This window comes from Trichosurus vulpecula, chromosome 4 (genome assembly GCF_011100635.1).
Source record: "Trichosurus vulpecula isolate mTriVul1 chromosome 4, mTriVul1.pri, whole genome shotgun sequence".
NCBI classification, from domain to species: Eukaryota; Metazoa; Chordata; class Mammalia; order Diprotodontia; family Phalangeridae; genus Trichosurus; species Trichosurus vulpecula.
The window spans coordinates 24,964,881-24,991,677 of NC_050576.1; the positions used below are offsets into that span (position 1 = coordinate 24,964,881).

At 42.6% G+C, this 26,797-nt stretch overlaps 1 protein-coding gene across 1 annotated transcript in view; it reads left to right on the forward strand.

The window, feature by feature from the left end:
• The window catches only part of USP24 (ubiquitin specific peptidase 24), a 161,467-nt gene that overhangs the window by 15,378 nt on the left and 119,292 nt on the right, over positions 1-26,797 (forward strand). Inside the window, 2 exon segments of the mRNA XM_036758123.1 lie at positions 15,975-16,140; positions 21,091-21,158. Coding sequence (XP_036614018.1) covers positions 15,975-16,140; positions 21,091-21,158 — 234 coding nt within the window.

Here is a 26,797-nt window from a genome sequence, read left to right on the forward strand (position 1 = left end):
TGCCGCCAGTAAGTACTTAAGTAATGCCTACTGTGTCCCCAGTAAGTGGGAAAGATCAGTGGTTTGGGGCAATTGGGGACCTACCCAGTGTATGTGCTGCCATGGATTCCTGATCTTATTAGGGTGGCTCCCCCCCTTTCATATCGTTGTGCATTATAACTCGTCCATGCCTTATCATCCTGTATAATCAAATTCCTTAACCTCTCTGAACCTCGCTTTTCTCATCTGTAAAATGAGGTGGTTTGATCTGAGAGCCTTTCAAGCTTTAGGTGTAAGATGCCTTGGTTTCTTTCCCATGTCTGCATGCATGTGCCAAAGAAGATTGACCCAGTGAGCTGGTGATACTCCTCTGGGTTTAATCTTTTGTAGAGGCCAGTGCTGCCCACCAGTTAGGTCCTGTCTGTGGGGAAAAAGAATTCTGAGTTTTAGCCTGCCCTTTAGTCCAGTGCTTCTTGAATCACTTGAATCACTTCTTGAATCCCTCCTAGGAGGGATTCGTTCAGTAAATCTGTTGAATGTCAACTGTGTGCAAAGGGTTATGCTCCACTGGTTTCCTTGCTGTTCCTTGAAATCAACACTCTTATCTCCCTGCTCTGTGCATTTATATTGGCTGTCCCCCGTCTCTGGAACTTTGTCTACTTCCTGGCTTCTTTCAAGTCTCAGCAAATGTCTCACCTTCTGGAGAAAAAAATTAGATTATGAACTTCAAGAGCAAGGTCTGTCTCACTTTTCTGGTTGTGTCTCTGTGCTTTGCATAGACTAAGTGCCTCTTTTTCATTCATTCATTTGTTTGACTTTTATCGGGTTTTTAATGTAAGCATTTTTCTCAATTTCTTGCTCTAGCTGTATTAGATTTTTTGTAATTGAAATTTTCTGTTTTATGGTCAATCTTATCTTTCGTTTGGTTAAGAAAACTCCCCCTAACCATATTGGGTTATACAGAGATATATATACATATATATGTATAGATAGATAGATAATTGTGTTACATTTTCTTTGTTTTCATGTATTTAAAAATAGTGTTTAGCTCACATATCTATTTTTGAACTATTGTGATATAAAGTACAAGATGCCGAGCTAAACCTCATCCTTGCCAGATTGTCTTCTAACTTTCCTATGAATTCTCTTCATATGGAGTCTGTGCCTCAGCTTATGTTCTTCCTTTATTAAATACTGGGTGGCTGTGTTATTTACTGGTAGGTTTTGCTTGGCCAGTTTGTTCCAATGATCTTTTCAATTTAACCAGTATTGATACTTTTGACAGTATTATTTTATTGATATCAGATAGTGTTAGGCTCCTTTCATTCCATTCATGCTTTTTATTATTCCCTTTAAAATTGTGGAATTTTTGTTTCTCTAATTGAATCTTTTTTTCTTTTCCTGTAAAGCAACCCTTTAGGTGGTGTGTTCATTCTTAGTATATTGGTACAGCCTTCCCATGGATAGTGAATGTCTCAATCAGTAAGCATTTATTAAGTGCTTGCTGTATGCCAGGCACTGGCCAACACACTTGGAAAACAGGTGAAGGCAGAAATGATGCTTCCCCTTAAGGAGCTCCCATTCCAAAGTGGGCAGTCAATGTAGGTAACGAGGTCCATAAAGAACAAGGACGACTCAAAGCTGAGGCAACTGAGCAAAGGTATCCTGGGACATGTGAGATCTGCAAGGAAGCCAGGGAAGCTAAGAGGCATGGTGATTTGGGAGGGCATGCCCGGCGTGCGGCACAGCCAGTCAAAGGTACAGAGGGGGCTATGCTGTGCTAAGGGAGCTGCAAGGAGATAGATCAGTGTAGCTGCATTGTAGATTGTGTAGATGGGAATGTAGCAAGGGTCCAGTTTGTGAAGAACTTTCAGTACCAGCAGAGGTCCTTATGCTTGGGCCTGAGGGCAATAGAGAACAAGAGGTGGTTAGACCTCACTTGAGAAAAATGCCATTTTACATGAGATGCTGTGAAGGTTGGAAAAATGGACACGTGAGGTGAAGGGGAGGATAAAGGGGGCAAAGCTGACCCCGGGGGAATGAGGATGGTGATGCCCTCCAGAGTAATCAGAAGAGTGTGTGTGCGCGTGCCTGTGTGTATGTCAGTGTGTGTGTGCTCACATGTGTATGTGTGTGTTCTGTTTTGTGATTAATGAAGGGAGCAGAGGGAAGAGGCCGTATCTGGGAATCATCAGCATAGACGTGCTAATTGAACTCCCTGAAGCTGCTGAGATCCCCAAGAGAGTCAGAGCAGACTGACTAAGGCTTCTGGATATTGTGGACCCCATGGTGAAACCCATGGACTCTTCCTCTGAATGTTTTCAAATGCATAAAATAAAATGTGTAGGATAACAGGAAACCCAATACGTCAAAATACCGTTGTTAAAAAAGTTCAAAGATGACAATGTTAAGGACCCCTGGTATACAGGGAAAGAACAAAGGGCCCCTGGACTTAGGCTTGGAGGCTCCCTGGTTACCTGGCCTGGCCAAGTAGGAGAGGAGGGGTCAGACCAAAAGGAAGGGAGCCAAGGGAGAGGAGCTTGAGGAAAAGCCAATCAAGCAGACTATCAGGAGTGTCAAAGGCTGTGGAGAGGTCAAGAGGGATGAGGATTGAGAAAAAGCCACAAAAGGGGGAAAGAGATGTTGGCAGGTGGTCAAATAAAACCACCAAGCATCATTGGCTGTGTCGGGTCTCTGCCAGGGAGACACACTTAATCACAGTTGCTCTCCTTTCTATAAATAAATCTGCAAAGTGTTTTCCTCACAGCAGCGCCACGGGCTGGCTAGTGCCACTATTACAATCTGCAGCAGATGAGAAAACTGAAGCCCTTTTTTGTGTGTGTCATCTTGTAAGTCACCTTTTTAAAAAATGAATTTAGGCACCATGCAATTTAGTGCATGCAAGACTGTTTCATTGTCTCTGGGGCATTCCTTGTAATGTCATTTCCCTGCCTGTCCGTTGTGACGTGATATGTCGCTGTGTCTGAAATCGTGATTGTGCCTCTTGCTTTTTGGATCGTCTGTCCCGTAGTACATCTTGTTTTAGCCCTCACTTCGTCCTTTAAACATTTTTATAGAATGTATTTCTTGCTTATCACAGGTTGTTGGGCCTGGGTTTTCTATCCCATCCTGGTTTTTCCCTTTAATAGAAGAGTAGAATTCTTTTGCATTTAAAGCCCTAATTGTTAGACTTGTGTTTTCCTTCATTTAATCCTTTTGTATGTCACTTCATCTTTAAATCAGTACTTGGTCTCTGCTCCTAACATTGCTTATCCTAATTTGATCCTAGTTTTTTCCCTATGGTTTTCTCTCCTTTCTTCTGCTTCCCTACTCTAGCCTAGGTTTCTTAAGATTATTTAAATTTTTATCGTCTCCACTCCTTTTTTAATTTGTTTTCCCTTTTTACTCTCTCATCTACCCCAACTAAGGGTGTAGCTCAAAGTTTTCTTTCCCTTCACCTCCCCTTTATCCTCTTATCTTGAGAAACATTCATTGTTCACTCTTTTCTAAGAAGTATCACATATTTCTCCCTCTTTATTTCTTCTGCTCTCTAGGTTGGCATTTTAGTTTATTCTGAAATCTGGTTGCCTGTTCATGGGTTGTTTGCTTACAGGGTCTTTATTTTCCTTATGCAGCTCATTGTAGGCAGAGCTTTGAGGGCACAAAACTTTGGTTCTGTTCCAGGCCTCATTTATCTAACTATTACAATCACATATCATGCCCATTCTCCTCCTTCTTTGTTACTTTATTTTATTTATTTATTTGTTTGTTTTTGGAGAGGGGAAGGCAGGGCAATTGAGGTTAAGTGACTTGCCCATGGTCACACAGTGTTACTTTGTTTTTGAGGCTTATAGCTCAGTGGATGAAGGAGGCAGTCTCACAAACAATTGTAGTTTTAGTTGCATTTAGAGAGAAATCTTTATTGTTATGATTCTTAAAATGGAATACACCCTGATAATGGTAGTGGGTCCTGTGAGTAGTTGTTTTTTTTTTTTTTAATCTACATTTTGTCTGACTTAACATTTAGACCAACTCATAGACTAACTGAAAGGTTATTTGAGTCTCTGGATCATACTAAAAATATCACTACAATCAATCTTTTTTCTTTTTTGATGAAAAAATGTCCTACAAATATGGCTTTTTTTTTCTTTTAAATGACAAAGGCCTAGATTGCCAGCTGTATACATTTTTAACGTTGTCAAAATTTGCTAAGTTGTCAGCATTACGCATAACCAGAAAACATGCTTAATTTATTTCAAACAAAAAGTGTATTACCATTAATTTATTAATGCTTTTTATTATTAAATATTTTAAAGTGAAAACAAGAAAAGACTCATCCTGGTCTTGTTAACTTTATAGAAAACTTAAAGCTACACCTTGGCTCATATTTCAAATAAAAAAATAAAGCAAGTTCAGTAATGATTCATGCTATTGTTAGTGTGTATTATGCATTGTCACTGTTCACCTTGGATTAATTTTAATTTAAAAAAAAGTGCGTACAGTCTTTAAAGGGAAAAAAACGATCCATTAATGTGGTCTCCATGTTAAACTCACAAGTCTAACAAACAGGACCTTCACAGGGAGTCATTTAGAAATATTTCAGGTTCAGTTATACTGAAAGAATTGTTTGGAAATCTTGAAAACGTGTTCCAGTTAATCCTTTAACAGCACTTGTTAGAGCCTCAGGTTTCTGTTAGCTCAGTGTTGAATTCCATTTGAGGATAGCAGCAGCTCTTTCCCATCGATTGATTGTTGAGGTTCGTGACAAGCTTCTTCCTTAACCATTCTAGGTAGTTCCCTTTGTAATGATTTTTCTTCCATTGATTGTTTTAGTAATCACTGGGGTGGATTTGAAGCTCCCTACACCACAACCACCAAATTATGGAAGAGAGACAAGAAAAATAAGGTCTCCACGTCTTGTTAAACCAAGCGAAATAAGAAATTGCACTTCCCCAAATCTGGAAGTCCACTAAAGGCAGAGAGAAGAGGGCCCTTCAAATGGGTCTTCAAAGGACACAAATGAAAATGGGTCCCCTCCATCAAATAAATTCCCCTGAACACATCATCTTGGTTCCAGAATGTGAATTCTTATCCAAATGGATTATCAAAATGACTTCAGCACCCTCCATTTAATCCTTTTCTATGTTTGTCATATTTCCTGTTTTTTTAGTGCCTCAGTGACTGACTTGAATGCCCTCTTTGCTTCTTTATTTTCAGGATTTGTATCTAGGCCCCACGTAAGCATTAGTTTATGAAAACAAATGAGTACCTTCTAATCTCACTCAACAAACATTTATTAAAGCACCTGTTATTTCATACCGACATGTAATTATTCCTGGGAGTGAGATTTTTTAAGAATGCTCATCACTTTATTCTTGGGGCCCTCTGTTGTATTTTGCCAGATTAAGAACTCTTTGAAAAGAGTGTATAGTCTGCACTATTTTGTAATACACTGATGAGGTAGAATCATTGTCCAGAAATAAAGTAATTGAATATTTCAAAAATAGGTGATAGCTTTATATTGGAGAAAACGCCAACTAAGGTTTTGGCAGTAAACGTGTTACTCAGCTTATGTTATGTGTGCCGATGTGAACAGAGAGTTGAGGATAATGAGAACAGGCTGGTTGGTTTTCGTTACCTGCTACGTGATTTAGCTTTAGCTGTCTCTGTGCAACAGATAGTGCCTGAGCTCCAAGTATTCATAAAAGAGATCACGGTGTAAATCTTGAATTACGTTACAAATGTAACAGAAGTTATGTTAGAGTGTTTGGTGACTAGAATACCAGAGGTTTGTATTAAAATTTCTTAAGGATTAAAAACATGCTATCTTGTAACACTGAAAATATTTTTTTCCCTCTCTCTTCTCTGGGATAATAGGATGGTAAATGTTCACAAACAATTGAAGATACTTCAGGTTCTGACTAAACCATCTGTGTGATATACCCATTTTCTTTGAGACAAAAATTGAGTTAATCCACCTTTTCTTAATAGATACTACAGCATGGTACAGTCACTAGTGGAAAAAGAACTGGATTTGAATTCAGAGGATCCAAGTTTGAATCCCAGCTTTGCTGCCCCACTGCTTGTATGGCCAGAGCTAATGGAAGTCATCTAGCCTTACCATCTATCAGTTTCCTTGTCTGAAAAAGGAAGCAGTTGGACAGGTTGACCTCTCTGCTTCTTTTTGGGGCAGCGAGGTGGCACGGTGGATAGTGTCAGGCCTGGAGTCAGGAAGAACTGAAATCCAATGTGGCGTCACACACTTCCTAACTGGGTGACCCTGGGCAAGTCACTTCACCCTCTTTGCCTCGTTTTCCTCATCTGTCAGATGAGTTGCAGAAGGACGTGGCAGACGCTCCAGTATCTCTGCTGAGAAAACGCCAAACGGGGTCATGCAGAGTCAGACACCTGAACAACAGCAGCAGACTTTGGATAGCTAGTACATAAAATGATCGGGCACCTAGATAGCATCGACATGGATTATTTGTATTCTGTAAAAATATGGTGCAAAGTCTGCCATGCTGGAGCCTAGGAGAAGAAGCCATTGATTGCCCATTGCAGGCCAGTGATCTGTTCCTCAGTTGCTTTCTGTCAGTATTCCTTATGGATGTTTCCCCACTCCTGGGGTGCTGTCGCTGCCACTTACTGGCCATGTGATCCTGGACAAGTCACTTAACCTCTCAATGCCCCAGGCAACACTTTGAGACTTTTACTTTGTAAAGAAGGTACTGAACTGTATGTGCAAAGTAGGTATCTCACCACTGCTTCCTATATGGCTGGCATCACAGTCCAGTTATCAGCCAGTTGTCATTAACTGAGTATTTATTATATGCATAGCACAGCTAAGCCCTGGGGGGAGAAAGAGAAAGCAAAAACAGCCTCTGGCGTCAAGGAAACTTGCATTCTAATGGAGAAAGACAGGTATAAATTAGAACATAAAATATACATGTGGACTGGGTGCCCCCTTAGAGGGGATAGCCCTAGGCAGGGACAGGAATGGCCTTGTGGAGACAGTCATGCTGCAGTTGAATTTCATAGGAAGCCCAGGGATTCTTAGAATGAGAAGTTGGAAGGGAGGGCATGGGGGTAGGGAACGGCAGAGGCCAGAGATAGGGGTGTATCCAGTATAAACTACAGTAAGTGCACAGAGAGGATTAGAATGTAAGAAGACTGAAAAGTGTATGAAGGGACCAGATCGTAAAGAGCTTTAAATGCCAAAAGACTTCCATTTGATCCTGGACGTGTCAGGGAACCTCTGGAGCTTACCGAGGTCTGTGAGGTGTTGACATTGGACTTTGAGACAATCACTTTGACAGCTGTGTGGAGGAAGGGTTGTAGTGTAGTGTAGGCAGAGAGACCAACTAGAAGGTACCTGTAGTAATTCAGGGGAGAAGTAGTGAGGACCTGGCTTGGGATAGTGTCCCTTCCACATTGCAACTTTCTCCATTGTGGTTTTGATATACTGTGGATCGGCATAAGAAGTTAAATGGGAATTTCGGGGAGTTTTGCAGAGGCTGCAGATAACACATGAAAGCTTGCAGACAGCACAGAGCCTATGACCAAATCCTTAACTCACATTTTACAGTAAGGTACTGTAAACACCCCATAAAAGAAAAAGAAAAAAATCAGACTTCTCTGGTATGAAGCGAGGGCCAAAAAAAGTTTACTTGGATTTCCCAGATGGCAGGGAAGCCAGGTCCCTAACTCCTACAATGTCAACGGGCAGCCATGGAGTGCGGTATGACATCAAACAGATGGTGCACACAGGAAGATGATGATGAGCCCATCAGCCATAATAAACGGCATGGGTTGGAGGATGAATTTTGTGTTGGCCCTGTAGAGTTTGAAATGCTTATCAGACATCACTTCAAAATGTCTAACAGGCATTTTGTGATGCAAAGGAGAGAAGCTTGGGTTGGATAAATAGATCCGGGAATCACCTGCATAGAGATAATCGAACATATGGGAGTTTACATCACTAAGCGAATGGATAGAAAATAGAGAAGAGGCCTTGGGGGACAGCCATGGTTAAGGAGCATGAGCTGGGTGAAGATACAGCAGCCGAGGTCAGACAGGTAGGAACAGAGCCAGGAGATTTAGCAACATCGTGGAAACTAATGGAGAGAAGAGTACCCAGGAGGAGAAAGTGATCAGAAGGGTCATATGATGCAAAGAGGTCAAGAGGCTATTCAATTTCAATTAAAGAGATCCTTAGTAACTTTGGGAAGAGCAGTTTCTGTGGACTGATGAAGTCAGAAGCTAGACTGCCGAGGTCACACAGCCAGTAAGTGTGTCGAGTGTCTGAGGCCCTATTTGAACTCAGGTCCTCCTGACTCCAGGGCCAGTGCTCTGCTCCCTTGGCCGCCTAGCTGCCCCATGTTGTTGTGTTTAATGGAGATGTTAGCTTGTTTGTAAGCAGCAGATAGGGAGAGATTGAAGATTACTGAGAGGGGAGGGGCCACATGCTAGAGAAGATGAGATTACAGTTGGCTTTGGCTACCTCATCTTCAGACTCTAGAGGAAAGGAGGAGTTAGTGGGAGACATTGGAGAAGAGAAGGAAGAGGGGAAAAGAGGGAGCTCTTGTCAAATTGCCTCAGTTTTGGGAGGTGAATTATGAGGGGAGGCCCTCAGCAGAGAAGCTGGAATTAGGAGGAAGGAGTGACATAAGAGACAATTGAGGAGAGAAGAAAAGTTTTAGAATGCCTGTTTTGTTAAGTGTGCTAGGCAACAAAATTAGGGAGGAGGAGGCAGAGGAACACTGTTGTGCTATGTTGGGTTAACCTAAGTGTGTAATGGACCCAGTGCACCACAAGTGCTTTGAGGTTGCCTTCAGTTCTCTTTAGGATCATGTGTGTGTAGGAGTAAAGGAGGTCATAGAGTGGGAGTGATCCTGAGTGAAGCAGAAATGCAAGAGTAGAGAATGGGCTCGATGTTAATGAACTAGCTCCCTGGGGAATGAAAGGGAATCTGGCCAGACAGTGGTGATGGCCTGGGGTGAGGCAGGGATGTGGATGAGTTGGAGGTGACACAGGACCAAGAGTAGGCTTGGGAAGAATGAAGTCCTTAGGGAGAGAGGGGAAGAGAAACTAGGATCAGCCTGGAATAGAGTTGGGGGGGAGAGGAATTAGAGGTCACAGAGGTGATATTAGGAAGCTCGGTGGCAGTGAGGCTTAGCTAGAGATGGAAAGTTAACAAGATGTTGGGATGCCAAAAATTTGAGAGGTCTCGAACATTGAAGTGGAATGCCAGGGTAATGGCAGGATCCACAGTGGGGCCATTCCTGGGTGGGGCTAATGTGGAGTGGAGGTATAGGTCATGGGAGTATTTCTAAGAAAATCATGTGGAGCTTCTTTTGATACTTTCTTTGTAGTCATCAAGTCAGTAAAACACTTATTAAGTGACCACTCTGCCAGGCACTATGCTGAGCCCTGGGGATATGAAGAAAGGCGAAAGGCCATCTCTGCCTTCAAGGAGCTCACAGTCTAACATGCAAACAACTATGGAAAGCCAAGCTATAGACAGGGCTACGTTGGAAATAAGGGGATTGAGGAGGGGGGGTTTCCTGTAGAAGGTGGGAGTTTAGCTGAGACTTGGAGGAAAGCAGGGCAGCCAGAGATGATTTGGGAGAGGATTCCTGCAAGGAAGGAGAGCCAGGGAAAACGAAAAAGAGCCCAGGGTCCGGAGGTGGAATGTCTGGTGAGAGGAACAATGAAGAGGCCAGTGTCACCAGCTCGTAGAGTGCATGGTGGAGGTGGGCTTGTAAGATGTAAGGAGAAGGGCTTTGAACAACAAAGGATTTTGTATTCGATCCTTGAGGTGATAGGGAACCACTGGAGTTTATTGAGGCTGATGAGATCACCAAATAAAATAGTATAGAAGGAGAAGAGGGCTCCAGGTTAGAGGGTGTGACCTGGAGGAAGATCCAACCAAGGAGACTGAGAAGGAGCAGTCAGACAGGTAGGAGGAGAACCAGGAGAGAGTGGCATCCCTGAAGCCTAGGGAGAAGAGGAGAAGGAGGATGGAGAAGAGGCCCCTTGATCTGGTGACCAAGAGACCTTGAGTAGCTTTTACTGGAAAAACCCTGAGCAGTCACATGTATGTTCTTTTGCCTGTTGAGCAGAATTTGCCAGAGGAATGGCTGTCCTCTGGGCAGTGACTAAGAGTACTAGATTTTCCCTTTCCTTTGGTTTCTTTGGGATCCAGACCTAGTAGTGCTGTTGCTGGGTCAAAGGGTATGCACAGTTTGGTTGCCCTTTGGGCAGAGTTCCAGAATGTTCTCCAGAGTGGGTGGATCAGTTCAACAACTCCAGCTGCTTCTCAGTGTCCCGATATTCCCACATCCCCTCTAACATTTATCATTTTCCTTTTCTGCCCTATTAGCCAATCTGATGGGTGTGAGGCGGTGTGAGGAGGAAGTGTTCATTTATACTTCTGTGAATTTTTTGGTTTGTTTTTCCACTTCTATAGCTGTGATTTACCATGATTTTAGTGTTTCTTCACTAGGAAACTGTTCCCAATGAAATCCGCAGCTGTTTTGCATCACTCGAGGCACTCAAACTAATCACTCCAAGTCTTCCTAAAGTATTACCTTGGTAAGGAATGAAATCTCAGAGTTGGAAGGGGTCTCAGTGTCTACACCTAACTATGCCTGAAAGAATCCTTTCTGTCCTAGTCAGCTTAGCTACTTCAAGGAGCCTTGCAGCCTTTGCTTTACCTCCAGGGAGGGGGAACCCACTTCCTCGAGGCATTAGTAAACTTTTGGACTATTCCCACTGTAGTGATAGACCTGATCTCAAGCTTAAATCCACCTCCCTTCAGTTTTCCTCTGTTGATCCGTGTCCTACCCATAGGACCAAGTAGAACAAGGCAATTCCGACTTGCAGCTGATATCACTTAATGTACTTGAGAGCAGCCATGTAACCTGACCTCTCACACTTACTTCATATCTTTGTATTTTATTATCACCAGATCATTCACCACCAAGTGATCTTTTTTGGCCCCAGCAACTTCTGAAGCTTGATTGCAGTCTGCCCACAGAAAGAGAACCTAGGCTGATTCCCCCATCCCCTTTTGAAGTACTGAAATGTCTTTGCATCAGAAGAAAACAAAACAAAACAAAACCAAGGATGTTTATAGCCTTAACAAAATCCCTTCTGGTGCTTAATAGGAGAGCATTCCGAGGTGGGAGGGTAGGCAGGGCCTGACCAACTCAGACACAGATCGTTATGGACCAAATACCACAATCTGCTTACACTAATCACATGGCTTGCCACTTGAGCTGTGAATTCTTTAAAATTAGTGTGGTCTGGTAGAAAGAACTTTGCAATCAGAGAACACAGAGTAGAAAATTCTGGGTTGGTTACTACTACCTGTGTGATTTCAGGGTTTTCACAACACTGCTTTCTCTTGGTTCCCTCTTGTTGTGTGACTTCTCAGTCCACCTTGTTGGAACATTATCCACATCCTGCTTCCTGGCTGGGCCTTCTTCACCACTGGGCTTTATAAGCCAGCTTAGGTCTTATCTTGCTTGGCCCCAGTCTGTCTTCTGGCATTTAACAGGCCATTTATCCCTGCCTCAGGTAAATACTTCCCTCCTTTCTATTTCCCCTACAGGAGGGGCTGTCTTCCCTTATCTGTCTTTTTGCTTACTTTGATTTTTCTCTCTAGGCTCTCCTTCTAGGGGTGCAGACTGCAGTCAAGCTTCAGAAGTTGTTGGGGCCAAGGAAAGGTCACCTGGTGGTGAATGATCTGATTGGGCACTTAATAATTACTTTTAACTAATAATAATAACAGCGAAGGTTTTTTATAGTGCTTGCTGTGTGCTAAGCGCTTACAGTTATAGTCTCATCTCATCTTCAGAACCACCCTTCCCAACCAGGTGCCGTTATTTCCATTTTACTGATGAGAACACTGAGGCAAACAGAGGTTAAGTGAGCTGCCCCTGGTCACACAGCTTCTAAGTGCCTGAGGTCATATTTGAACTCAGGTGTTCTGAATCCACCCTGAGACTGCATTGTGCCACCTGCTTGCTCTCTAGCTATATAATCGTCCGTTCCATTGGGTTTAATTATATTATCTCTACAGATGACTCTCAGATCACATCCAGCCCCAGCCTCTCTTCTGAGCACCAAACTAGCGATTGGACTTTTCAATATGACGTGAGGATCAGTTGTAATAATAAATCTAAATTGCTCTGCAAACTTTAAAGTGCTCTAAAATGGAAGTGCCCATCACTGGGACATATGGAGTAGGTGCTTAACGGGCAGGGCTGTGCTTCCCTCCCTCAGAACTGGCTGGAGAGAGGAGATTCTTCAGGCAGGGAGACTAATCTGTCCTAAAAGAGACAAGGGTTGGTTTCTGTGTCCTTTTTCTGTAGTGCTATTTAGTTTGACAATCTCCTCTTTTTGTCAGATCACTCAAGGAAGAAAGTTTGAAGTATAAATTTTCTCCCCATTTCTACCCCCCCCCCACTCCAAGATGGCATATATTCTGATTGCCCTGTTCCCCAGTCAGCCCTCCCTTCTGTCACCCCACTCCCCCCCATCCCCTTTTCCCTTACTTTCTTGTAGGGCAAGATAGATTTCTATGCCCCATTGCCTGTGTATCTTATTTCCTAGTTGCATGCAAAATCTTTTTTTTTGAAAATCTACTTTTAAAACTTTGAGTTCCAAATTCTCTCCCCTCTTCACTCTCCACCTACCCTCCCTAAGAAGGCAAGCAATTCAACATAGGCCACATGTGTATCATTAAGTAAAATGGTTCCACAATACTCATGTTATAAAAGACTAACTATATTTTGCTGCTTCCTATCCTATTCCCCTTTATTCGATTTTCTCTCTTGACCCTGTCCCTTTTCGAAAGTGTTTGCTTTTGATTACCTCCTCCCCCTATCTGCCCTCCCTTCTATCGTCCCCCCTTTTTTATCTTCTTCCTCCTTCTTTCCTGTGGGGTAAGATACTCAATTGAGTGTGTATGTTATTCCCTCCTTGTGACCTGGACATTTTGGTACCACTTTAAGTGCTTTTTAGTGGTTGATGGAAAATCAAATAGTTATATAAAAATTCTAGAGCTTTCCATTAAAGTCATCTCCCTATTTGCATACTTGTTTACAACTAAAGTGCCATTTTGAAATAGATTTCAGTAGACATTTTATCTGTCTTTACTTAACATAGATTAAAAGAGCTCAAGATTTTTAAAGAACAAAAAAGGACCCTCCAATTCAGTAGCTCTTCGTGGCAGAAGGATCTGGCCGTTCAGTACTTGAAAGATACTACATGGGCAGAAGGTAATTACAGGCTGCCTCATGCCACCACCATGCTGATGTTTTCCCTCTGTTTCATTAGCCACCTTTTCTAGCACTTCATTCTTTTTACGGAATCAACCGTACATACATCTTACAGGTCATTTAAATCATATTCTGAGGTTAGATTATAGTTCCGTGATTTGAAGTGTCTATCACGTTAGGAATTTGGGGATGACCCCATATTCTTAATCTCTGGATTTATCACAAGATACTTCTTTTTAAAGGCTTACATTGCTTGATAAAATAATTCATCTTAAGTTATTAGGACGGTGCGGTATTTCTCTCCTGGGAGTATGCCTATGAGATGATAAAGAGCTCCGTGGCACAGTGGGTAGAGCACAGGGCCTGGAGGCAGGAAGACCTGAGTTAGAATTGTACCTCAGACTCTGACTAGCTGCTCAATCACTTAACTTCTCCCTTTCTCAGGTTCCTTAATTATACAATGAAGGGTAGTAAGAGCACCTGCCCTCCGAGGTTGTCAGGCGCTTCGCGCAGTGCCAGGTGCTATAGCAGTGTTAGCTGTTATTGTCGTGACTGTGTAAGTGCTGCCTCTTACTGTGGTTGTTATCCAACAAATGATATTTGATTACACCAAGGAAATCTTTTGGAGAGAGAGTGTAGTGTAAGGGATAGGGAGCTGGCATTGAAAGCAGGAAGAACTGGGTTTGGATACCGCCACTGTGAAGTGTGAGTCATTTTACTTCTGAGTCCCCTCTGTCCTCACACGACAGAGCCAGTTCTTATCTTTATGCTTCTAGTAAATACATTTCTGAAAATGTTTGTAAATAACTTTAATTCTATTAATTGAAGCTTATTCCCTCGGTTTATAGGATTATTAGACAGATCTTTAACCTTCATTTCCTTAATTTATAGTCACTCCTACCACTCTAGCTTTATCATTTCAAAGCCAGCCTTCCTATCCTCTCCACCCTGTTCACTCCAGTTTGTAACCTAAGTCAACAGCTAATTAGGTAGCACAGTGGATATAGAGTTAGGGGCCTGGAGTCAAAAAGACCTTCGTACAAAATCAGTATGAACCACAAAACCTGAACTTCATTAAGAGAGCGAAAACTTCCAGAAATTAGAAGGGAGTATTCTCACTGAATTCTTTCCCTGGTCAGTTCACATTTGGAGTACTATGTTTTGTTCTGGGCATCACAGTTCGAAAAGAAGGTTGCTAAATTAAGAAAGCCTTCTCAGAAGTGCAAATTAAAACAACTCTGAGATACCACCTCACACCTATCAGAGTGGCTAATAAGACAAAAAAGAAAAATGTTGGATGTTGGAGGGGATGTGGGAAAACTGAGACACTAATGCACTGTTGGTGGAGTTGTGAACTGATCCAGCCATTCTGGAGAGCAATTTGAAACCATGCCCAAAGGGCTATAAAACCATGCCTACCCTTTGATCCAGCAATACCACTGCTAGGTGTATATCCCAAAGACACCCCCCCAAAAAGGGAAAAGGACTTGTGTGTACAAAAATATTCGTAGCAGCTCTTTTTGTGGTGGCTAAGAATTGGAAATCAAAGGTTGCCTATCCATTGGGGAATGGCCAAACAAGCTTTGGTTTATGGTTGTAATGGAATATTATTGTGCTATAAGAAATGATGAGCAGGACGCTTTCAGAAAAACCTGGAAAGACTTCCTGATGGACAGTGACTTGAACAGACCCAGGAGAACGTTGCGCACAGCAACAGCAATGTTGTTCTTGAAGGACTTAGCTATTCTCTATCCAAGACAATCCCAAAGAACTGATGAGGAAGCGTACCTACCATCTGCCTCCAGAGAAAGAATTGATATTGATCGAATATGTACTGAAACGTGCTATTTTTCACTTTTTTCGGGTTTTTTTTTTGAGTCTTCTTGTATGAAATGACTAATATGGAAATGTTTTACGTAACTCCATGTGTATAACGTATATTTGATTGCTTACTGGGAGGGAGAGGAGGGTTGGATAGAATTTGGAACTCAAAACTTTGAATAAAAATGTTAGAAAAGAAAAAGAAAAAACAGGCAATTCACAAAGAAAAAAAAAACCTCAGGAAAATCCATGTGGTTGGAGCCTCCCAGCTGTGCTGTGTGAGGATGACTTGGAGGATCTGTGAGTGTTGAGACTGGAGAGCTGGGATGTGAAAGAGGGGTTCCATGGGGTCTGTTTAGTCCCGCAGTGCAGAACCTGGAGCCGGGCAGGGAAGTGGTCCTACAGGCAAAGATAGGCTCTCCCTGGGCTGCCTCTGGAGGTGGTAGGCTCTGCCTCATTGGAAGTCTTTGGGCAGAGACTGTATGGCCACTACTAGTCAGGCTCAAATGGATAGTTCTTTTAGCACAGCATGGACTTGCTGGCTTCTTCTGTTCATTCCACTCTGAAATTTGTGACTCAGAATGAAATTGGAAACCCTTGCTTAGATTTTCCAAGGAGCTACCGTGGGTATTGAGAGAAAGTTTTCATACTAAGAACCAGCACAATAGAGAATTGTTTTGAAAAAACAATTAATGACCTTAACTACTTTAATGGTGATCTAAAACCTTAGTGACTACTTCCATGAATGATGAAATTTGGGAAATTCACAGGTACCTCTATATCATTTTTGTGTCATTTACTTTGGAAGTTAAATGATATATAGTTCAAATTTGAATTTTTCATGTGCATTAATAAAGTTTTTTTTCTTTATAACCTTTTTTTTCTCAGAAGAATGATGAAAATGGCAACTGCTCTGGAGACAATATTGAGTTTCCTACAACCAACTTATATGAACTGGAAAGCCGCGTTTTGACTGACCATTGGTCCATCCCTTACAAACGGGAAGAATCACTGGGCAAATGCCTGATAGCTTCTGCCCGCCTTGCAAGGCTGGGTGAGTTTTTCCTATATGGGGGAGCGGGGAGAGTTACCTTATGACACATACAAATTCCAGTAGAAAAGCAGGGCAAAGAAGTAAGGCCCTGGGGTCCTTGGGATTCAGCCACAAGGCAACTAACTGGCCATGGATCTTCTTTGATAATAATTACATCAATACAAAACCAGCTTTTTATCTGGTGGCTGGTTTCTGGTGGTAAGAGCTTCATTTGGAGGGGTCTTTACTGGCTATTGAGGAAGCTGGGCTCTGGCCCTGGTAGAGGCAGGGGCCAAGCGGCTGCTCCCTTGGATCGTGGCTGCAAAGACTGAACTGGACGCAGGACTGACTGGTGGTCTCCCTTATACCCTCGTGACAACTTCTTTGGTGGTGTTGCTTGTGAGGTTCTCAGCTTATGTCCCTGGACTATCTCTACCAGGATCTGAGAGAAGGTGCTGGTTGAGTTGAGGCTCATGCCCTTCCTCTCTCTTCCTGAAGGTACCTTGCTACTTCTGTTAGCCTGGCTGGCCTCTACCTGCCCAGGAAGGAAAGAGAAGGGGAGGGAACAGAATGTACCAGGCACTGTGCTAAGCATTTTTATCTCATTTAATCCTTACAACAGTCTTGCAAGGTAAGGGCTACTATCATCCCCTTTTGACAGTTGAGGAAACTGAGGCAAAACAAACGTTAAGTGCCTTGCCAGAGGTTGCACAGCCAGCAAATGGGGCTGGATATGAACTCCCGATGTGCGGCCCACCGCTCTACCCACTGTGTCACCCAGGTTGGGCTCTCACTCTGGTGCTGCCAGCAGCTGGCTTTTTAACCTTGAGTAAGTCATCTTATCTCTGCCTGTGTGCTTAATAAGTGGTAAGATGCTCTCCAGATGTGTCAGCCACAGTTGTTGACTGCAGAATCAAGTGAGGAGTCCGGTGGACCTCTCTGGTCCTCTCTTGCTCTAAAATTAGGTAATTCTGTGGCGTAAGATTTGTTCATTCAGTTGGTATTTGAATTTCCTGTGTATTTCATTAAGGGCATCTTGTGAGAGATTGTGACTTGCCCAGGGTCACACAGCTTATTAAAGCCCCAGGTTTTCCTGATTCCCAGCTCCAAAACTCTTATAACTGTGCACCTCAGTCCTGTTTTTCTATTATGCTTCAAGTTAGATATGATTTTAAGTCCTAAAATATTGAAAAGTTCATCATTTGTAGCCCCAAGTGTCACTGGGAAAATAGTGACATTAAAATGACAAGCTTTTGTGGCATCAGAAAATTAAGGCTTGTTCAGTTTTTCCAGGACAGTTCAGCTGGATCTCCTCATTCATTCTGGGCCACATTCCTACTTTGTGGGAATTTCTTTGTTCCCGCCTGCATCTTGAAACTACATGAGACTGTGATCATGCCCCATAAAAAAGATTGTGGTGGTGGTGTTGTCTTTGGGGATACTCTGATGCCAGGCTATCCATTCAGGTGCCTTCCCCATTCAGGTGCCTTCCCAGGGAGAACATAAGAGTTGTAGGGTTTGGCTGCAGCTTCTCTCTGCCTTCCATCCTCCTTCATCAGGATTTCTCTGACAGTCTGTTCCTTCTCTCCTGCAGTGTGTCCCTTCTTTTATTGCTGGACAAAGATCATATGTGAAGATGACTAGTGATTGAAATGAAGATTAAGGACTTCGGGGTTCTTAGCATTTTCTCTTCCCCTTTTACTCTTTCCATTTTTGCTCTGCAAATTGTGAAGGGTCTGCTTAGACTGAGGACAGTCTTGTAGCTTTGTTGTTTTCATGGAATCATGGAGTCTTTCTCCACAGCCTTATAATGGTGTGGAAGTGGTCCTGTCTTCTAGAAGTCCCTGTCATTGGAGTGCCAGGTTCCACAGGTCTTATAGTATGTGAGCCTTGCAGTGGCCTAGATGCCTGTGCTCTGAGAAGCATCCAAGTTAGGATTTGGGATGTTCATCACCAGTTTGGCAATAGATCGAGGACTTCTTATTAAACTAGTGTCAGTCGGTAAACATTTATTTAGCCACCTATTATGTGTCAGACCCTGTGCTAAGCATTGGGAATACAAATACCAAAAGAGAAAGTCTCTGCCCTCAAGGAGCATACGGTCTAATGGGGGGGGAGACAACACAGAGAAGAAAGCTGGAAAGTGGGTAGGAGCAGGGGGCTGGGTACAGAGGAAGGTCCTGGATCAGGGCACAGCTAAGAAATCAGAAGTCCAAAGTAGTGAGTTTAGTGGGCAGTGCAGAGGTGGCTTTGCTGCTTCCCCTCCTCAAATGCAGATTCTGGAGTCTGTAACTCCCCCCGTCATAGAGGGGCAGAGAGTAGCGATGAGGTTGGAGTGCCAAAATTGGTTTTATCTTGTAGGTTATCTTAGAAACTTCTGGAGACAGCCTGCCAAGTCACAGCAGGATTAGTGTTTGCTCAGGGGGAGGGAAAGCTCATACTGACAAAACCATGATTCCTTGAGTTATTGAAGGAGGCTTGGCTTGTCATGGACCCCGGAGTGGATCACCTGATGTCAGCTCGGTTTTGACGTCCCTCTCAGGATTTAGCCAGGCTTTGTATTGCAGACATACAGTCTGGACCTACTTGAATTTGACTAGGAGTCGCCAGCCCTCTAGCTTCTGAGGCCGCCCATTCCACTTGGGAGACCTCTCATTGTTAGGACACTTCTGTTCAGTCGTTTCAGTTGGGTCCGACTCTTCATGACCCCAAGGACACTGGAGTGATTATAAATATGGAGAACCTGGTGGCTTCTGCCTTCCCGATTTTACCCTGTGGGGCCAAGCAACCCATCAATCCGAAATCCTGGAAGATGGCTCTCCTGTACTCCCCAGTCCTCCCAGACAGCTCCAAAGAGCAGTCCTCACATGGCCCAGACTAGGGGCCCCCGCCACCTTGATTTCCCTCCTGGAAGGCTGTCTTACTATCCTTGTTCTCAAGCAGCTTGTGTTCTGACCCAGGAGAAAAGGTGTCCTCATGTGTGCAGAGCAGACACAAAGGTGGTGCTTTTAGGGGTGGGAGTCAGCATCGTTAGCAGTTAGAAGACAAGAAAATGCCAAGGGGAAAAGGTGGCCTTGTTCTTCCAGGAGGAGAGGGATTGCAAAGGCTGAGGCCACAAGGGGCATCACTCCAGGCTGGGTCGAGGCAGAAGTCACTGTCTTCAGCAGAGAAAACAATCTGTGGGACATTGGAGCAGCTGTGTCTTCTCTGGTTTCCCATCAGCTCTGCAGTCTTGGCCTCCTTCTCTTCCCCTCAGTGTAACCTACACACACACACACACACACACACACACACACACCCATTGTCCACTCACCAGACTTGCTTCTGCCTTCACAGGCCCATGGCACACTCTTGTAACCACGCTCTTACATATCTGTGTTTCTCTCGTCTGCACGTATCGTATTTTTGGCTGGTGAGTTCTCTGTGCAAGCACATCGACTTCTTCAGACAACTACTTCAGAACTGTTTGCCTTTATTTTTCCAGAGTTTTCTCCTGGAGAGTTTCCCCCACCTCTTTGGCTGACTTCCTCTCTGAAGATCACTAAGATTTCCCATGAAATCCCAGCTGTCTTTCCATATCTGCTCTCCCCAAAGCCATATTCCATGTTAGACTAGTTCCAAATTTCCTCTTCTACTATAAATGCTAAGACTAAGTAATTACTTTTCCTTCAAAGTACCTATCATTAGTATTACTCAGCGATCAATTTCTTTTTGTTAGTGAGAATCAGATATCCCAAATAGAATTTCCCTTTCTCGGTTCTGTCACCATTTGAAAAGATAAAGTTTCCATCAAGGTGGAGAAAGAAGGTATTAGACTTTTAGGGAGGAGGAGAGCTTCATCAGATATCTACGTAGTTGAAAATTCTATCATGCTTCCTTTGCTGGGATTAGGATAGGTTTTTTTTTAAATCAATCACAAATTCTTAAAAATTATATTTAGAGTTTACAAGGATAAAATCCACCCCTTTGAGTTACACAGTGCAAAATGGAAGCACCCCATTGTTTCAAAGGTGCAAAATTATGGTACATTTCTTGAACCCCTCATCTATTTTTCTTCTCTGTTGGGTGGTCTATAATATGCACATTAAATAGGTGCTTGTTATATATTATGTTAAAGTAAATTGTTGGCAATTAAATTATATTGTAGCAATTTCATTTTTTTTTTACCACATAGCCACTGTTCCACCATCCAAATATTTACAATTTACATATAGTTCACTCTACAGGTATAATGAGTAATGCTGGATAAGTAGCGGGCGGTATATGAGAAAGCTCAGTTAATTTTCCTCTATTGACTCCTAAAGTTTGGAGAGCCTCGGGAGGTCCTGGGAATTCATGCTTTGCTTTCCACTCAGTGAGAAGATTTGCAATTTTGAGTTCTTGGAGGAGAAAGGAAAGAGTTAAAATTTTTCCGAATAGGGTTTTCGACTAAGAAGGACATTAATGAATTTAAAAGGCAGGTTTTAGCTTCCTCTACTGGCTTTTCAGCTGTGATGTGTTGGAATGATCATTGAACTTGGAGTCAGGAGCCTGGATTCTTATTCCAGCTCTGTTACCAACTAGCTGTTTCTCCTTGGGTACCTTCAAAGCCTCATCTTTCTGGAACTCAGTTTGAGATTGGGTGAGATATTCCGAGATATCTTCCAGTTTTAGGACTGATTATATTCTAATAAATTTATCTGTGTGAAAAGAAATTATTTCAATATAGAAGCTATTAAAATGTTTCACTTTCCTTTATAATTTAATGAACAAAGATTTGTTATTATTAATGCCATGGTCGTTTATGTGAATATATTTTGATCTTTCAGTAGCCCGTTGGTGGGTTTGTTAGTCATAGTAAATTTAAGTCCCAAAGAAACTATTGCCTCAATCCTTTGTGCATATGTTTAATATTAGTTTTATCATGTTTCATGTCTCTCACTATTTAACATCTAAATTGAATGCAGGATGCCCTCTCTTGTTTTTACTAAGGTCTTTCTGAGTCTGATGAAAATTGTAAAAGATTTGTGGATCGGTGTATGCCAGAAGCATTTAAAAAGGTAAGTAAAAGACTGTAATTCATTTCTGTATTTGTTATTATAAAAGACTATTTCATGAAAGTTTTCCATCCCATTTAACTAATAAAACCTCTTATTTGAAAAAAGCACAGTGAGTTTCTGGCTTTTAATGTGTGGTGGTTTATTTCCCTCAATAGCTCTTTGTTAGCATGTTATCTTTTTGCTAATTTGAGCATGATTGGGATCTCCTGCCGCTGGTAGAGAGGAGGCCAGAGCTAAGAATACCCAACAGTTATTGCATTACAATATTATGCCATATTATGGTATTTTGAAAGTATTTATAAAAACAGCTGTGTGCTTATCTCTCTGACTGAGAGAGGAAAAAAATCTGATTAGGCCATTGAAAGTAGGATTAAATAAGTCTCTTCAGCTTTCAAAGTTATGGGACTATAACAGAGCGCTCACTTAAGAGCCAGAAGACACAGGCTCCAGACTCTGCTTTACTTACTTCTGTGTAACCTTGGACAAGTCACTGCTTCTCTGGCCTCGCTTGGCTGATTTATAAAAAGAGTAGGTTGGAATCTGATCATCTCTAAGTTTCCTTTCATCTCAAGCATCAAAGTACCAATTCTTTTTATATTATCTGGGACAGAGGTGTCAAACGTGAGGGCTGCGCATGGCCCATGATGCTCTTGAGTGTGATGGGAATCAGGTTGAAATGTAATTGGGAAATATCGAACAAAATAAAATATTAAAAAGAAATCTGATCTGTAAACATGTAGTTTTCAAAGTCAGTGCGTGGCTCTTGGGGATCCTCGTGTCTGTTCAACTGCCTCCATTTCTGTTTGAATTTGACAGCGCTGATCACATGCACCTCAGATGTTGGCCCCTTTTCTTCACGTTTCCTGCCTGGTAACCATAGTTCTTTATTCTCAGTCATTTTTCAGTACCTTCTGACTTCTTTTAGCAAAGATTTATCTGACTGTGGCTTCCTGTATGGAGTGCATCACAAATATGTAAGCTTTCTTTTTTCTCCAAGTTGGGTTATACTATTCAGTTCCACAAGCAGTTGCTAATACCTCTGTACAAGCTTCCATCTAGGAGCACAAAGATAAAAAATAAGACAGTCACTGCCCTCTTGGTGCTTACATTCTATTACCATCCCCTTTGTAAAGAAAAAAAAAACCAAAAACATGTTTATCTTTACCTTAAAAGATAGCATCTCCCTTGATTTAGGGCTTAAGAAATAACAAAGTGAATTTTAAAGTGAATTGACGTTTAAATTGACTTTTGTGATTTAAAAAATAGCACTGCTGCCTTAGAAAAGCTCCGAAGAGTGGCACCTGTCTAGGCTGGATTTTTTTCTTAATGAACCAATTTTAGCACATCTGGATGTGTATGAATGAATTTCATTAGATAAGGGACAGTAATATCTTTAAAGAATCATGAACAAAAATGTTGCTGTAGTCTACAGTGTAGTAGCAGTAGTAGTGAGGGACTGTAGTCATAAATATATTATCAATAATGTCGATTGAAAACTTGTGACTTGGAGTATCATAGGACGTCAGAGCGAGGAAGGTTTTAGAGATTATTGAACCATAGGACTTAAAATAGGTGATGCAAAGCAGGGACCTATTGTGAGTACTAGGGGACAGAGAAAGACATTGGACCAAAATGGCCTTATTTTTCCTCCTCTTTTTAAAAATTTGAATCTTTGATTTTACTGTATAGAGAACTCCTGATGAAAAAATTTATTCTCCCAATCAAGATTGCCCCCCAAATGTTGTTTTGATTTGTACCAAATCTAGCGTCTCTTAAAGTCTTAAATGAAATTTAACAGGTGTAAATCTTCAGTCTTACATTTGGGTTCAGGAAAACAATTTTACAAAATAAAAGCTAGGGGAAGGATAGTCAGACAGTAACTTGTCAGAAAAAAAGATCTTAGAGCTTTGAGAGTAAGCACAGTTGGTATCTGTGAAAAGCATGAAATCAAATGAGATCTTGGGTTGTCTTAAAAAAGGCAGAATATCTAGAAATACAGAGGTGTCATGTTCCCTCTCTTTTCTGCCCTGCTCGGAACACTATTAATGAACCTGCTGGAGGGGGCAGAGCTATAGGCAGGCTCCCATGGACACTTCCAGCTATGGGGTCTGCTCTGCCCTTGAATCAGCTGGGGTGCTATGCTATGATGCCTGGGATCTTTTGGCCTTGATCAAAGTGCCCTAGCCAAACTGAATCCACAGTGTCACTACACAATGTCTTTGCCCTAGAGAGAAAAGCATCTGAGAAGGATCATTCCCCAGGGAAGTTAGTTCTTGGCTCAATAATGAACATGCCAGCCTAGTCAAAGGTGGTCTCCCATGGATTGTAAAGGAAATCCTTAGCTTCACATACATAGTTATCAGTAGTGATTTATATATAATGAAACTTGATTCTTGAATAGTAATCCTCCACAAATAAAGCACAGGGTTACTTCTGTAAAGAGGATTACAGCAGATGACAGTTGATAAATCCTAAGTCCAACAGGCTATGCCTGGAATCGAGGTGATTTCTTAACCCCCCACCCCAGGGAGAAGAGGGAGGAAGAGCACAGCCAACCCTTGTTCCAACAAAGTTCCAGCCAGACAGACACAGTTTGGCAGCAGGGCTCTCGAGAGAGCCAGAAGGAGTCTCCAGGCTCCTGCTGCTTCCCCAGCTGGAGGGTCACAGGCCATGACTACTCCCTTCCCTTCCTACCTGCTGCCCCCTAAACAGGCTGGGTTACAAGCTCAGTGTGCGTCACCTCTCTGATGGTCATATCACACCCATCCATGTTGGAAAACTTGTGTGAAGAAAGTCAGGCTCATTCAAGGAACCTGACCCCCATGAAGCAAACAGTGGCTCCCCTCTCTTCTCAGGACTTCTCAGGATTTGTCATATTGAATCAGGAGTATCCTGCCTTAGGAACAGGATAGACCATGGCTCCTTGGGGAGCATTTGTCCTGGCAGAGTCCAGGTAGGGGAGGAGCAGACTCTTCTGCAGCCTTCATCCACCCAATCCAGCAGCCTTAAGGTGTCACTTATTAACTGTAATGTCAGAAGGGATGGTATAGCGGGGTGTAGGGGTCACATTTTAGGTAGGGGTAGGTCAGTAGGATGAGGAAGGGCCTCAACTTCCTGTGAATGTCTAGGCTAGAGAAGAGAAGGGGGGTGGGGAGCCATCTTCAGGTATCTGAAGGGCTGCCAGGTGGAAAGGGTGGGGAAAGATAAAACTAGGAACCATCGGGGCAGGTTGCAGAGGCAGATTTGGGGATGCCCTAAGCTAGTTTACCTTTCCCACCCTCACTTCCTCCCCCCTGCTTTCTTTTGTATGCTGTCTTCCCCCATCTGATTGTAAACTCCTTGAAGGCAGGCGCTATCTTTTTTGTCTTTGTCTCCCTTGTGCTTGGCAGTACCTGGCACAAAATAGGTGCTTAAGAAATGTTCACTGACTCACTGTCTGAAAAATCTCCCCAAAGTGACAGTTCTTTAACAGTAGAACAAGCTGCTTTAGGCATCGGTGGATTTCCCTTTCAATCAAATTAGGTAGGTGGTAGGGAGGGTCTATTTTCAGATACTAGTCGGGCTCTGTGGCCTCTGAGGTCAGTTGTTCAACAAGGATTAGTAAGTGCCCATGGGAGCCTGCCCATAGCCCACAACCAAACGGTCCCTGCCCTCTAAGAGATTAAATTTTATGTGGGGAAAGACCATGTACCAAGTTTATTTGGGGATAGTTTGCAGAGGTTGAGCCATGAAGGAAACTTGGGGTGTGAAGAGGGAGACCTTCCAGGCATTGTGTGCAAGGAGGGGAGACAGAGGCTGGGCCTCAGGAGGGCCTGGTGGGGAGTTTAGGGGTCAGAAGTCTGGAAAGGTAGGTCAGAGGAAGGCTGGGAAGGGCTTGAAGTGCCAAACAGAGGTCCTTCCCAACTTTGAAATTCTATGATTCTGGAACTTTTAGAAATCATCTACTCCAACCTACTTGTTTTTACAGAAGAGGAAACTGAGGCCCAAAAGGTTAAATGACTTGTCCAAGGTCAGCCCAGGTAGTAAGTATGAAATTGGGCTTCGAGCCGAGGTCATCTGACTCCTGAGCCCGAGCTGCCCCTTCCTCATTGCTGGTGCTGCTGCTGATAGACATCATGCTGTCTCCCTTCCTGTGCATGCTTGTTTGGGCCAGAGGAGATTAGGAAGTGCATGGACATTTGTGGTCCCGGGTCGGGATGCCATCCTTGCTGGTGTTAAACCTGAAAATTTGGTTGAAGGAAACAACAGAGCTAGGTGATAGAAAAATCCATGTTGTTTATTATTTTCCCTTAAAGCATAGCGGAGCTAGCTTACTTGTACGTACAAGGAGTCAGAGCATAGGCTCTGGCTGCCTGAACAAAGCAATGAGAAAACTTATATACGTTATTTTAGCAGAGCTGGCAAGCCTGTATGACCTCATTTTTATGACCCCCATGTATGTTTAACCATGATACAAGAAGAGGATTTTCCTTAATGAAATAGATTGTAAATACAACAAATTAGATAGTTGTCAAAGTGTCAATTGGATTTGTAGCCCCAGGATCTCTGTGTTTAATTGGCCATTAACATTCCACCACATAGTATATGCCCATAAAATATTAAGATAAGGAAAAGTCACATAATTCAAGATAGTGTCTGGGCTCAAGGTTTTCACCCTTAATGACCATGGACAGAGCAAGAAATGCTCCATCTGGATTTGTTGATACAAGAGAACAAAGAGACTGTTAGGATCAGGCTTTTCTTCTGATTAAGTAGTTCAGGCCCTGAGTCTTATTGAAATTACAAAAATGATATAAAATAGTATAATATTTTCCACATTTCCTCCTTTTGGTCAAAGGTAAGCTGAAAGCTTCACCTGAAGACCAATTAAGGTATGGAAAAACCTCTATCTTCCTCAGGGGTAAAGTTGTAAAAATCCTTATCTAGGTGGATTCAGGTTTTTTTTTTCTCTTTCTGTGTTTGGACATCCCCAGAGATGCACAGTAATTATAAACTACTTGTAAACAAGCAGGGGGAGCAAGTTGCAAGGGGTATCAGTAGGGAGCATAATGGGGAAACTAGAACACCTAAGTAAAATAAGCTAAAGATATCAAAGGTACAAGTAAACAGTCTTGGGAACGCAAGGGACTCAGAAAGGGAAAGAGCAGTTCTTCGTTCAGGTTCTGGTCCAGGCTCTTGGGAAGGTTGCCTGCGTCTGATGCTGTCCCCTTCAGGCTCTTTGAAACCGGAGGGCAAGGTGTCCTATGGGCTCAGATGTCCACTCAGGAGCACGGGCAATCATCAGATGTGATAGAAGGATCAAGGAGTCCATATCCACAAGTTGGCAGCTATAGAAGTAGTCAGATCTGACAGGAGCTCTCAGAACACATGTAATTTGATAATTGAGAGAAAAACAGCACACCATAGGTCCCAGCCACTCAGGGCTAAGTTCAAACAGTACAAATACAAAGTAGCTTTAAATCCCAGTTACATATTTCCAATGTCCATTTAAAGCAAAAAAAAATTTTTTTTTTTCAGATGCCTGATTGTGGTTATCTGGTTCCTAGATAGTAAAAGAGAGTTCTGCTTCTCTGGTTCAGATCTAGAAATCTTCAGACAATTCTAACTTAATATAACTTAATCACTTAAATTTGGCTCTC